This window comes from Labrus bergylta, chromosome 10, assembly GCF_963930695.1.
Source record: "Labrus bergylta chromosome 10, fLabBer1.1, whole genome shotgun sequence".
Classification (NCBI taxonomy): Eukaryota; Metazoa; Chordata; class Actinopteri; order Labriformes; family Labridae; genus Labrus; species Labrus bergylta.
This window is the reverse complement of record NC_089204.1, coordinates 6,587,990-6,601,732: the sequence shown is the minus strand read 5'-3', so window position 1 is coordinate 6,601,732 and position 13,743 is coordinate 6,587,990. Positions and strand designations below refer to the sequence as shown.

The following is a 13,743-nucleotide window of genomic DNA, read 5'->3' as shown; positions in this document are numbered from 1 at the left end:
TTTGGCTCCTGTGTGGATTTAATGTCGGCTGCTTTGAAACACTGCCCTGTGAGATGAGTTTGTAGCGCCAATTTAGGGGGCAAAATCCCTAAATTGATTTTTTTTTTTTTTTTTGTTAAATCTGTGATGGGTTCTGACTTCAGTAAGTGAGGGTTGTTTTTGGCCTGCCCAGTCATGCATGTCATTCAGAGCTCCCTGTGGATGAACATTTAAACCTTTTAGAGCGCAGGCAAAGTGCACTTAAGTTAAAACATAAAGGACTGTGATGCAAAGTTACTTTAAAATAAGCAGATCGTCTGCACAGGAACAAGTTAAACTCTTTTAAGAGCTGCAACAAAAAGGGAACAACACAACCCGCAACAGTTTCAGGTGTGAACTGATGACACAAGTGGCTCACATGTCGACAAAACTAATTATCGCCAGGATCGGAAAAACTCTCACATGGGGAAGTGCAATCACAGTTATTTAAAAAAGCTGTTAATGACACAGAACATGTCTAAAAAAAGGTAAAAGGTAAAGAGCGATGTAGAGTGATTCCTCATCCCAGGTCATATGACACTTCCTTAACAAGCAATCTAAACATGAGTTCTTTCCCTATGTGTTCTGTTGCCTAGCAACCAGGTTGAAAGTTGTGCTTTTGCTCCCACTGAGATTCTCACTTCAGGTGATGGTCGTTAGTTTTGCTGTACATGAACAAGAGTGGTTTTGTGTGTGTGCCACATGAAGTAAGAAACTTCACACTTGGATATGTATAAAAAAAACTTTCACATTTCATGGAGAAAACTACAAAACTACTCATGTCTACTCTGCATGCAAACAAACCTCACAAGCTGCTTCATTCTGCTTTTACACATAAAGTTTCTTTTTAAAATGCACCTTGTAGATTTCTTCAGCCTGCGGAGGTGTGACAGGCTGTGATGACTGCAATGTAGTCCTTGAATTGGATTAGGGTTATCGGTGTCCACTCAAAGTTCTTGTTTTTGTTATTCTCAGAGTCTGACAACATGACACAGAGAGAGAGAGACAATTTTTGTTAAGGAGGAAGATGGGTTTAAAAAAAGAAGAAACAGCTGTTTCATCACTCTCCTCAAAGGCACCAGACTCCACAAAAACACTCATTATGCTTTTAAGAACACAGGAGTCCCTGATCTCCTGCTGCCTCGAAAAACACCTGTTTTGTGTAATGAAGTGTTGCACAGTTACTGTGCTACTTACTGTTTCAAACACCAAAGTCTCACAAAGACACACAACTCCACCAAACAAGGTAGTAGGAGATCAACAGCGTCTTCAGGTAAAATGGCTATTTTTGTCAATGAAGTCTGTTTTTTATAAAAGTGTTATTAAACCAAATGTTTCAGATTCAGATTCTTTTTTTTGCCCCACAAGGGGAAATGTGAGCACACAGAGGACAAGAAACACTAGGACAACATCACCATAATATCGAAGTTAAAAAATCAATCAACACACCATAAATATAAAACATCGCAATAAAATCAGTCAATAGCTCAAACCAAGATGGGAATTCCTGCCAAGTTATTAAATTGGACATATTATAAAAAATCCACTTATACCCATATTTGGGTAACCTGAGTGTCTACTGACCCACAAAATGCCAAATAAACCCATCCAGGGAAAAATGCTCCGTTTCAAATTTGCTCTTCTTGTGATGTCACAGTGGGATTCGGGGGAAAAAATACCCTCCCCTCCCCTGATATCTCCACCCATGGACTCCACCCCCAGACTAGAACAAAACTTTTGCACAGGTCCGCCATTTTTTATCCTCGCTAGTGAAGGAGTGATGCCTACGGGGAAAACTCAGGTGGGGCTCATTGCATTTAAAGAGACACACACACCAAAACGGAGCGTTCTGAGAGAGCTGGTTTATACAGGGTCACAAACCTCCTCTGGTGCTTGATTCATGTTATATTTTGACCAAAGCACAGCACAGATGTTTCATTTAGATCACAGGGGACTGTTAGAAAAGGTAGGAAAAGGGGGATAATATGTCCTCTTTAAAGTGCAAAGTGGAGGTGTGCAACTGTGCAGTTCAAGTGCAAGAAGAGCAACCACAGGGCTAATTGTTATTTAATATATTAATTGCACTGGGTACAAATGAGACCTGGAGTCTTTAAGTCTTCCTCACAGGAGCTCAACAACGAAGACCTGAGGGCGAAAGGTCAAACTCACTGTGAAGATGTTTCCTCTCTAACTAAAAGGTCTATCTCGGTACAGAACCTCTCTGTAGAGTTGCTAAGAATAACAATCTGAGCCGGTCAGAGACAAAAACTATAACTTCTAGTGCAGTGTTTTTCAAAGTGGGGGTCCTGACCCCCTGAGGGGTCGCGCCGGGGGGGCGCTACTGGGGTCACGGAAACTTAGAAGGAACAGGGTAGGAAATGTAACAGAGAAATTCAACTAATACAATTATTTGTGAAAATAAACATTTTAACATACTGTATGTCTCATTAGAGGTTATTAAAGGCAGGGTTGGTCATTTCCTCCAGATCCACTTTTTAAGATTTTAGTTCATGTTGTCTTTAGGTCCTGACAGAAATTAATAACTCATGTTCTCTAAAAAGGAACAAAGAAAATCCGTCATCTGTAGCAGTTGTAAGCCTGTAAAAACTTCGACCAATGTCTGCCACGAGGTACCAATCTGATGAACCAATCAGACACCTCCCTGCTCGTTCTCTACCTCTTGCATGCTCTAGCCCACACTCAAAGCGCATCATCGATTTTATACTGTGAGTTTACTTACCGCTGAATGAGACATGAGACGACGTAGTTTCTACACAATGTAAGAGATGAGCTGATGTCCAATTCTGGAGCAACAGCGCATGTAAGTGAGGGGCGTGGCTTTTGAGGGAGCACAGAGGGGAGGGGGTGCAGACGGAGCACTGAGGGGATGCTACTTTCAAAATCATGCTAGTTTTGGAAAATTACCAACCCTGTCTTTAATAAACAATTAATAATGTATTTGCTGATTTATTTCATTTTTTTCTTCTGTCATAAACTGTTTTAATAATCCTAAGAAATGGCCTGGTGTGCTTTTTTTCCATGTTAAGAGAAGGTAGGTAGCTATTTTTTAATGGTACTGGTACAGCTGCTCGATGCTGATTGGCTAAAATGGTGTGTCATCTTTAAATTGAAAGGATTGGCACCCACTACCAACATATTGCCTGTTAGTTCACTGCAAGTAAGACAGAGTGCATTACTTTCCTATGGCCCTGTCTTATGAAATAGATGTGCAATGTTTGTATTTATAGTTTGAAGTGCAAACAAAAGAAAATATGCTACCAGCAGCCTTCTGCAAAAAAAACTTAGTAGTTGGTTTTGACATAAGTCCCGCCTCTGAGAGGGCAAATAGCCACAGTTTAGCATTTTTAAGATTAAGATGGGGGGCACCTGGGCTGGCCAATCAGATTTCTAGGGGGGCCCATGCCACCCCTGGCCACCCCTCTGGACACACCCCTGAACCCTCTGGACACCCCAGAGGTTCGGGAACCCCACTTTGAAACACATTACACTATAAACATTTTCATCCTTTTGAACCTAATAGTAATTTACACACCTCAATATGTAACAGGAAGATGCAGGTTTATTGATAAATGCCTTCAAACTTCTAAGTTTCATTATTTTTTGAACCTCAGGGAGTCCCTATATCACCTGCCCTGCACCTTCCAGATATTTAGAAGACTCAGACATGGACGTATTGGCTTGCAATTAGCATTTCAATGCTAACTTGGATCTGTACCTTCAAATAATATTCATAGTAGCCCTTCAAATGTCACACGCTGGTGCATGATGATGAGGATTAAGTAAGTAGCGGCACCATGTACACAGTGTTCCTCGATGCTGGCTTACCATTGTGTCTCAGTCTCATTCAAACTGGTCGGGGAGTCTAAATTTAGCCCTCCACCAGGCCGGCTTGTTGAAAAATTGATCGATAGTGGAGTCGCTGCTATAGTAACAGTCGCAGTTTTAATGGTGGTCAGGTGTCACCGGATCTCCAGCCAAGCAGATAGTGAAGGAGTGAGCCGGCTGCGGCCACATGGAAAAACAGAGCCATCTGTAGAGGCACTGACATGTCCAGGGGCGGTAATAGAACAGATAAGGTAAGGCTCCTCAAAGCCCGAGTAACTGTGTGTGTGTGCTTTATGAGGACGAGACACGAGGAGATGCATCAACACATCGTTGGCACAGCAATGTCATCACAGCAGTGTGTGTGTGTGTGTGTGTGTGTGTGTGTGTGTGTATGTGTGTGTGTGTGTGTGTGTGCTTCTTATCTGCAGGCCGATGACAAGGTGGAGCGGTGTGTCCGGGGGAGCTGGTGGCTGGGAACACTGAAAGTAGGTGTCACACTGCAGGATGACTCCGGTGTGTAAACTCTGCAGAACAACAACACACACTTCAGAACGATTAAAAGACGACACGACGAGCATGTGTTCAGAAGATTTCCCGTTAATGGATTTTCTTACATCGAGCTCTCTCATTATTTCTATCTGCCAGAAATAGCTCAAACACTCACACTACACTGAATCAAGCCCCTCAGTGCCTCACAGTGCATGCTGGGTAATAATGCACAGACCTAATTAATTATCAGGTTATCTTAATGTGATCCCAGCTCTCACGCTCCATTGTTAAGCAGCAGCCGTCGTCTTTCTATGAATGGATATATATATATAGCGAGAGAGAGAGAGAGAGAGCTGACAGTGGACCAGGTGGCAGAACAATACGTCTTTGTATGTGAACAGCAAGCGAAGCTTTGAATTCATATGAGACAGTCGACTATTTTGAGTCAAGAGGCAAAAGCTTTGACGGAGAGATTTGGCTCCCATGCTGCTCCTGCCCAAAGATGAAGAGGCCTCAAGTTAAAAGTTGTCATATGAAAATGTATCATAACTAATAAAAGCATGTGGTTGAGCTGTTGTACTCGAAATCGGTCTTGGTCTCGTGACCACTTTTTGAAGGAGAACTTGTCACAGAATCAAAAGCATTTTTATTCGGTCTTGTCTCTCAGACTGGGCAGACTTTGGATATCAAATCAGGACCGGTCAAGATCACCACTGATTGGCTTCTTTTTTAAAAATCATTACTGAGATTGGAAGGAAAACACCTCTTTCTAAAAGAACAAATAACTTCAATTCATTCATAGTTTGAGTTTTGTCCTCCAGTTACGTCCGCGACCTTTCTGGTGTTACAGTCCAAGTTAGGGACACAAGATGATGATTATTCATTGATATTTACAGTCTTGGTCTTGATCCTTAAATGTCTTGGTGTTGTCTTAATCTCGGGGCACTCTGGTCTTGGGTATGTCTTGGTCTTGGTTATGGTCATGAAGTGCAACACTAGCACCAGAATAAATATTATAAAATGTGTATTTCATATTTTAACTACTTAAAACAGTTCACCTATGTTTGTGTTTCTGTTGTTTTGGTTGAATTTGCTCTTTAATGTTCAGTACGAACATGCTCGCAACAAAAAGGTTAATTAAGCACTCAAGTCTGCTCAATATCGGACCAACCTATACTAAGATGGTGGCTGAAAAATCCAAAATTTGAGCAGGAACTTAAATGTTATCATGTGGGTTGTGCACTGATTTTACACTGTTATGACCTCACAAAGGTAGTCAGAGCGCTGTTAGCTTTAAGCAACGTTATAAAGGGATTCAGTTGGCGGGCTTTGGCGCCCATCAAAAGGTCCCTGAGTAAAAAAACACATATTGTACTGACATAGCCAGCTTGGTGTAGGCCTTGCACCTTACTGTTTGGCGGAGCTCTGACCTGTATGTAACATCCTGTCCAATATTTCCTCTAGTACGGCTTCTTGCTCGCTCACTCTCTCTCTTTCTTTTGTTAGCTTCATCCGTCTCCGTCCTCTTCCTCTCTTCCTTCTTCTATCAAACAGTGCAGAGACAGGCTAACTGGCTGCTTGTTAGCTAAAGTCAGCTGTGTGAACTAGTGCCGTAAAGCTGTACACATTTCTTGCAATGATAAAGTTCAAAGTTCCAAGTGTCTGAGAGCCGGCGACCGGGGCGCTCTGTGGACATAGACGCCATTCTGCCTGTTGAAATTTGGCCACAAGTCGCCAAACTTCACCCCTCTCAAATTCTCCCAGGACACTCCCAACCCAGGCCTCTATCACATCCGTGACTTCCTGGAAGAAGCTGAGCTGAACCCGGTGAGGAAGACGTACAGCTTTAAAGGCGTGGGGAGGAAAGCTCAAACTCTGGGTGTGCGTAAGGGGGATCTGCTTCTGCCAGGAGCGTACGACTACATTGACTCCATCCAGGAAGTTCTGACAAACCAGGCATCGTACTCTTTCAAAAACTGCCCGCGGCCGGACATCGTCACACTGGGAATCAGAGACAAGGTAGGGTTCAGACATCTGACCATGTTGAAGGGAATGTTCTGGGAAATATATCTATTTGCTGACAGTGTCTTCTTGGCCTTTTAACATTTAACAAAAGCTGCAGACTTCCTGGTGGACAAAGATGTTTGCTATGTAACACACCCCACACACACACATAAAAAGGTGGCTCATGGTGACACTGACATTTAAATCTGAACTCTTCTTTGTCTGTATCCCCTGTACCAGCATATAAACACTTCACCGTGCGACTACAATGTGACTGAGAAACCGGTGGAGAAGACTCCCTGCAAGTAAGAGCTCGAGAAACAGCCTCTCTTTAACTCTCCCATCACAGCCGAGCAGACAAACTGTGAATCATCTCTTCATCGCTGAACCCTCCCTCCCTCCCTCCCTCCTCATCTCCGTCCCTCCCTCGTCTCCTCTCAGCTCAAAGATGGAGGAGCAGCAATCAGCATCCTCCTCTCTCATTGTCTCTTCTCTGATCATGCTCGGCCTGATTTCTTTTTCTCTCCTTGAACTCTTCCACAGTCAACCCCCGCTCTCTCTCTTTTCTCTCCTCTTCTCGCAGGCATGTGATGTTTCGCTCGACTGTGCAGCGGATCAGCTTTCCACCTGTAAGTATCCAGTCACCAAGACTAGTTATTAGGACCATTCAGTGTTTCCATTGCCCACATAAAGGCTTCATTACAATGCACTTTCAATGGGTTTTGGTTACAAGCCGTGCCCTAAAGTGTTCCTGTATGTCCCGTGCAGTAGCTAGTTATGACAACCACAAGGGACAGAGAAAACTGATCCCACAGGGTGTCTGATGGTATCATCTGAGGGGCCCGTTATGGCCCCGTGCTGGCTGACCAGGCAGCTGTGGTTCATGTTGCAGAGTGTCGCAGCCTTCGCCCTGTGTCCGTGCGGGTAGCTGATGGATATTTGAGCCGTCCTGGCAGCTGCTAAGTGTTGACAGAGAAGGAAAGGCGCTAAGAAATCCCGAGGGTGTTATTACTGCAGAGTTGGGAGCAGTTTTCTGCTGTTAGTGGTGTCACAGCGACTCCAAGACAAGTCTATTGTCAAAGGTTAAGCAGCCAACAAATCCCGCAGCGAAGTTAACTGGAAGCTCAGCTCGTTCAGACAGCTGGCCTGACGGGACATTAGCAGATCATAAATGAGGAGACTTAATGGTTTACAGTGGCAGCTCCTGGTCCGTCCTCAGACACTCCCAGAAAAAAATAAAAATGACACAGATTTCTACTCATACAAAGAAAATCCTCCAGTGATATTTGGATGTTTGGGAACATTTCTTTTTTTCTGATTTGACTTAATTTCTCCGTCCCCAGGCCACTGTGTGTCCCAGACTTACATGTTGTGCTTTTTTGCTAAATCGTCTGCACGTGCTGCACTGAAGGAACAAATCCTCCCCTGAGATTCAAGCGAATTAAAGTCATAATCCCTGCACATTTCCATATGAATACACGTCTTCCTCTCTCAGCACACAAGCGATTCAGCTTTTAAATACGGCATGAAGACTTGCTGTTCAAACACCTGCTGCCTCACCAGCAGCTCGGCTCAAAGCTCGTCTGTCCACATGGAGATATCTCGACAACTGCTGGACGGATTACAGTGATTACAGTGTGCAGACTTTCATGGTGCACTGACGATGAGTCCCACTGACTTTGGTGATCCTTTGAGATTAAAAGTGAATACAATAGTCACAATAGCTTTTTGAAGAGTCCCCAGAGGATGACCCTCTTCCTGACGTTTCCACTTGCAGCTCCAGCAGCTCCAACTTTTCTGATATTCTGTGAAATATCTCAACAACTTGGATAGGATTGGAAAATCTTTATTATGTCCAAGGAGCAATTTGGTTTGCAACAATGGCAATACACACCCTAAAAACAGCACAAATGCTGGATGTGAGCGAGATAAGGGACACAAAGACCAACAGTCAATAGTATAAGTGTCCTGACAACAGGGCCTAAAGCTTATTAAGAAACCCAACTTCTGATGGGACAAACGACCTTAGATATCTGTTCGATTTGACTCTCCTAACAAGAGTGAACCTCCTCCCTGTCGGCAGAAGTCCTAACTATGCATGCAGAAGGTGCTGAGGGTCTTCAGAGATGACCTTTGCCCTCTGAGTGTCTCTTATTGGAAACACAGCCAAGATCGTTCCAAGTCAACGGTGACAATCTTTCTGCAAAGTTTAAATTGAGCGCAGCGTTAGTTCTGGCGGGCCACAGAGTCACGCTCTCCTATCATGCCAGAGCTTCGGTAACAGCTGATCTCACACAAGCCTCATCTGCTGATTTGCTTCAAAGCATCCTATTGGCCAAATAGTACTTGTGCCGCCTTATTTAAACTGCTCTAGCCGGTCTACTCTTTGCCGCTCCCTCTGCCGTGGCCTCGTGTCTACCTGGCGTTTTTTTCCGGGCAGAAAAGCGCTGGCTGTACACTCAGGAGTGTCTGCATGAAGTGTTCGTGCTCTGAGAACAGTTTGTTGAAAATGGCTGCTGTATGACCGACACTGCTCTGTTACTTTTTATTGCATTTTTTAGATTTGAGATCGTTTTTAACCCGATCAGACACGGAGCAAAGAGGATGTGAGTACAAGATATGATCTGTAGCAGGCCAAAATACATTTTGGAAAGAGCGCCCGTGATGTCAACAGCGCCTTTCTGAAAAGTTGAAAGATTTTCAACTTGAGCACATGGAGTGGCCACACAAAAACGGCAGAGCACTAGGCGCTGCACTTTTCAACCAGGCGGCTGCTTTCTGCTACGAACGATCTCTACTCATTTAAAACAACTGGAAAAAGATGCTAGCGCTGAGAAAAAAACGCTAGGTGGACACGGAGCCTTTCTTGTAGCAGTACAGTCAGTCGAATATTACGCCAACGTTAGAGTTAGCACCAGAAGTGACACGTTTTTGACTTCCACAACGCCATAACCACAGAGTCAAATCACACAGTGTGCCACCAATATGAAGGCGCTGTTTGGTTCAGTGTCAAAGGCAGAATAAAGGCGGAGCTTCGAGATATTGAGGAATCTCTGTGTTTAAAGAGCTACACTCTCCCTCACAGGAATTTTCAGTGAGTGACAGTTACCTTCAGGAGAACAGGAGGAAAGTAGGCCAGCTGCTTCACACACACACACACACACACAGACACACAAACACACACACGTTTCACTGCTGTCCACCAGCTCCTTTAAAACACACCTGCATTAGCACCTCTGTTAGCATCAGCGAGCTCGCAGGCTGATGGCGGAGGATCAAGTGACACGGATCAAATGGCGTGCAATGTTAGAAGCTGTCTGAGGAGCTGAGAGAGGAAACCTTAATGTCAGAATCAGAGAGCAGCTGAAAATAAAAGACTGGTGCTGCGTTCAGGGACAGAGGGACAGTTTTATGTCTGAGGATGAGGAGGGTGGAGGGGGGCGATGCTATTTCTGCCCGGCACGCCGCTGGTGGTGACCAGTATGTGTGTTATTGGGTAAGAGGAAAGGAGAAGTGAAAGGCAACGAAACAGGAGGAGAGAAAGTGTTTAACCCCTAAATAAGGATCACATAGTCCAAAAAAACCCACAACAAACCAAAATTAAGACATTAAATCAAAAAAGTCCTCAAAATCTACAACTTGAATCTTATGCGTCTGAGGCTCAGTGGGAGAGTTGGTCGTCTCTCAAACAGAAGGTCAGGGGTTCGATCTCCAGCAACAACACAGTTTCATTAACGGACAGTTTTAATGAAGATCGTGAAGGTAAAAAGCAAATGGAGGGAGAAAAAGAGACGTGCTCACACCAACGATAACTGCTAGCCTTTAAATACAATACGATAAGGCTAAGTCAGATATTTACGACGGAGTATCAGGTTCATCTTTTTTTGTGGGGGGGGGGGGGGGGTTGTGCCTTTAATGGAGAGATAGGACAGTGGATAGAGTTGAAAATCAGGGAGAGAGAGAGAGTGGGGAATGACATGCGGGAAAGGAGCCACAGGTGGGATGCGAACCTGGACCGCCTGCTTGGAGGATTACACCCTCCATACATGGGGCACGCACACTAACCACTGCGCCACCAGCGCCCCGAGTATTAGGGCCATCTTAAAGAAAAAAATATCTATAAATTTGAGATTAAACTCGTAAATTTACAAGAATAAAATCATAAATGTACGATGATGAAAGTAGAACTCTTAAAGTCTTTTCCTCCCAGTCAGTGTGGGTCTTTCTTCAGTTTCTTGCAGTATCTTTTCAGGGTCCTGATATTTTTCTGACAATGTGAAGACGATGATGTGCCAAAAGCATGTGTAGTTTCGTATCTGCATAAGAAAATCCCCGACACAACTATTGGATATTTGTTTCTGTTATGTTGTTAGGTGTCTGCCTTGTTAAAGTGTCTCATGTGCAGAGCCAGTTTGTGTAATGTTACAGATAGGGTTCTTGGACTAACTGGGTTTTACCAACTACACAAGGAAGTAGTCTATTTCCTGATAAGTGAAACCTTTACTAAAGTATAAAAATATGCTCCACGTTTTTGAAAACCTATAGGAGGCTGCTTTTCTGCTATAGACTAAAATAACAACTTTAATCTCGTAAATGTACAAGTTTAATTTCAAAATGTTAGCTTTTTCTTTTCTTTAACTTGTTCCTAATGCTCCGGCGTAGAAATTCAATCCATCAGTAAGTAATATGTTTTGTCTCTGTCTTTCACAGAAGGAGGGTCCGGCTCCGTGTCAGTATGATCCACAGTCCAGACCCTCGAGAGGCATCACATCCTGCTTCAGATCCAGATTACCTCGGCTCCACTTTCAGCACTCAGTGAGTTCAGCACTTCACCGTTAGCTTCATTAGCATCTCCTCTATGCTGTAGATGCTAACAGGTTTTCATACATTAAGTGCAGCTTGTGTCCGTCGTTAACTCAAGAAACTCAAGACTGTGAAATTTCAGTTTCTGTTTAATAACCTCTAGCTTGATGACGGCAGCTTAGTGTCTCTGTGGAAGTAAACATGTTAAATACTGATATTTCACTATCGACTGAATAACGTTTTGATTATTATGTCCCCGTTTAAAGGTCACAGTTTTACAAAACAGGATCTGGTAAATAATGCTTCATATTAAGAAAGAAGTAAAGATTAAGGCAACGTTTACAAGAAATGAATACTCCGAAAACAGAATCGTTATTCTTTTTCATTTTTAACAGGCATCCACGTTCGGACGATACACAACCACCGTGCACACAGATCCGCGGAAAACAATTAAAAACGCTATAGTATACATGCCAGGACAATAGTTGGCGGTGTGTCTATGTGATAAAACACATGGCTAATGCACAACAAGGAAGGGGCAGGACTTCTACTGTCGACTTTATCAACAACAATGGCAAAGGAGAAACTAATCTGACTCGTACATTGAAGGGTTCAATTTGTAGAGCTGCTGATGCTAGGACCTTTCTGTTGTTTTCATGTTTTTCGAGCAAAATTTCATTGAATATGAAGAATACCTTACGGTCATTGTGGAGAAATGCAGAAGTGATTTGAGCCAACTTTTGTAACCAAGTAGTAAGCAGAGATGAGAAGCGCTGCTTGAACATAAAAAGCTGTTACTGGACGCAGACCTGAAACTAATCTAAAGTGTTCAACAGAACACTCCTGGACCAGGCGCCTACGAGCCGAGCTGGAAGTTGGGTGACCGTCTGAGCAAAGACGCCACCTCAGATCCGTCATTCAGTCTCTTCTTCCGCAACCTCTAGTGTGGACTTCATTTCCCACAATGCCTTGTTTCCAGCTCCTCATCCTCACCACTATGTAACATGAGCCGTATTCGATTAAAGGTAAAATGTGGAAGAGAAATACGCATTCCAGTTTTTTATTAATTGCTTTTTTATCATATACTTTGACTAATTGTTGTGGAAATTTCCGAGGCTGTTGGGGCTGTAGTCAAAAATCGAATGGGGCGCCCTCCAGCCAGCGTTCATCACCATCATGTCTGCCAGTTCCTGCTTACACGCTTACTCCTCTCCCTCTTTTTACCCCTCCTATAAACGAATAACTCCTCTTCATTTTCCTTTGTTGACTTTTATTGACAAACTTTGGTTTTCACATCACAGAGCATCAAGATCAAGTGCTGTCAGATGGGGCCCCCTTAGGGAGGTCTCCTACTGTCATTGCAAAATTTGCACATTTTGCACCACTGCTTTGGTTTTAAAGTTTGTCAGCCCTTAGGGGCCCCAAGCTGTTGCAGGCCTTGCCTGTTGACAAACAAAACCTCTTAGCAACAATCCATTTAAAATCACAGGTCAGAACTTAAAGACGTTTTAAAAGTCCCTTTGGTGATAAAGTTAAAGTCCCTTACAATCAGGCAGAGGAGTTTACATTGTATAACACATTTGTGCAATGTAGACAGCGTGCAAGAGGTAACCGGCCTTTTTTGATAACTTAAAAAAAGATTGGGGGATGACATGAACCTTGAGGTCACAGGCCAGGAGTCGAGTCCACTGTGTTAAAAAAAAAAGAAGAAAAGATCAAATATTGATTGCCTTTAACTCTGTTTTTGTTGCCATGGTATCAACACAGTTATGGATATTGTTTGAGTCTTACATGAAACATAACTAAGTTAAACATTGTGGTATCATAACAACCCTAACTTGGTCTCAGTTTATCGACGTGTCTGGAGGGGATCTGTGCTCTGCCAACAACATAATCAGCAACATTTGTTTTGCTCAAATCGTTTTAGCGACGCCAGCCAGGGGAGCAAGATGATCTTATCAGCAACGAAGAGTACCTCATTCCACTTAACGACATGTTCCTGGTACTGCCCCCCCCCCCCCCCCCCCTCCATCTCTCCCTCTGCCTCCCTCCTATCTCCGGCCTTCGATGCTCTCAGGAGGAGGAATTCTGCTCAGCCATGCGTCACATGCACATAGCTTACTGTGGCATGCTGCTCCCTCAGATAACACATTCAGCATTAAAGAGCCGAGGCAGCCGCGCACAATAAAACAGCTATTCTTATCGCTACCTACTCCACGTACTCGCTCTGTCGACGAAACAAACACACGGGCAAGAATGCCGGGTCACAGAGAACAGCAGCGATACAGGTCACATAATAATGGTGCACATTACAGAGTGCATGCATGAATAAAAACATAGCACATGTGTTCTTCTTCTTTTGTTTTGAATCATGTATTTATTCAGAAGGTTTCCCTGAGTGCGTGCATGTAGCTTCATATTCACAGATTTAGACACTCATGTAGGGGAGCGGCTGAATGTCGTTGCACAGACAGTTGTTGAGGGAGTGGAGAGTTATATTCATCCAATCTTCAGACACAGATCCTGTCATCAGATCCAAGCATAAAAATACGCACAGCGATTATGGAAACCGACTATATTAAC

General features: G+C 43.6%; 1 protein-coding gene across 1 annotated transcript; it reads left to right on the top strand.

Annotated features, from left to right (window-relative positions):
- Positions 1 to 3,808: 3,808 nt before the first annotated feature.
- Positions 3,809 to 12,413, top strand: stpg4 (sperm-tail PG-rich repeat containing 4). Its single transcript, XM_020641315.3, has 7 exons — positions 3,809 to 4,115; positions 4,293 to 4,349; positions 6,118 to 6,372; positions 6,598 to 6,662; positions 6,941 to 6,986; positions 11,068 to 11,172; positions 11,997 to 12,413. The coding sequence occupies exons 1-7, from the start codon at positions 4,086 to 4,088 to the stop codon at positions 12,102 to 12,104; spliced, it is 666 nt and encodes a 221-aa protein (XP_020496971.2). The 5' UTR covers positions 3,809 to 4,085; the 3' UTR covers positions 12,105 to 12,413.
- The last annotated feature ends 1,330 nt before the right edge of the window (positions 12,414 to 13,743 follow it).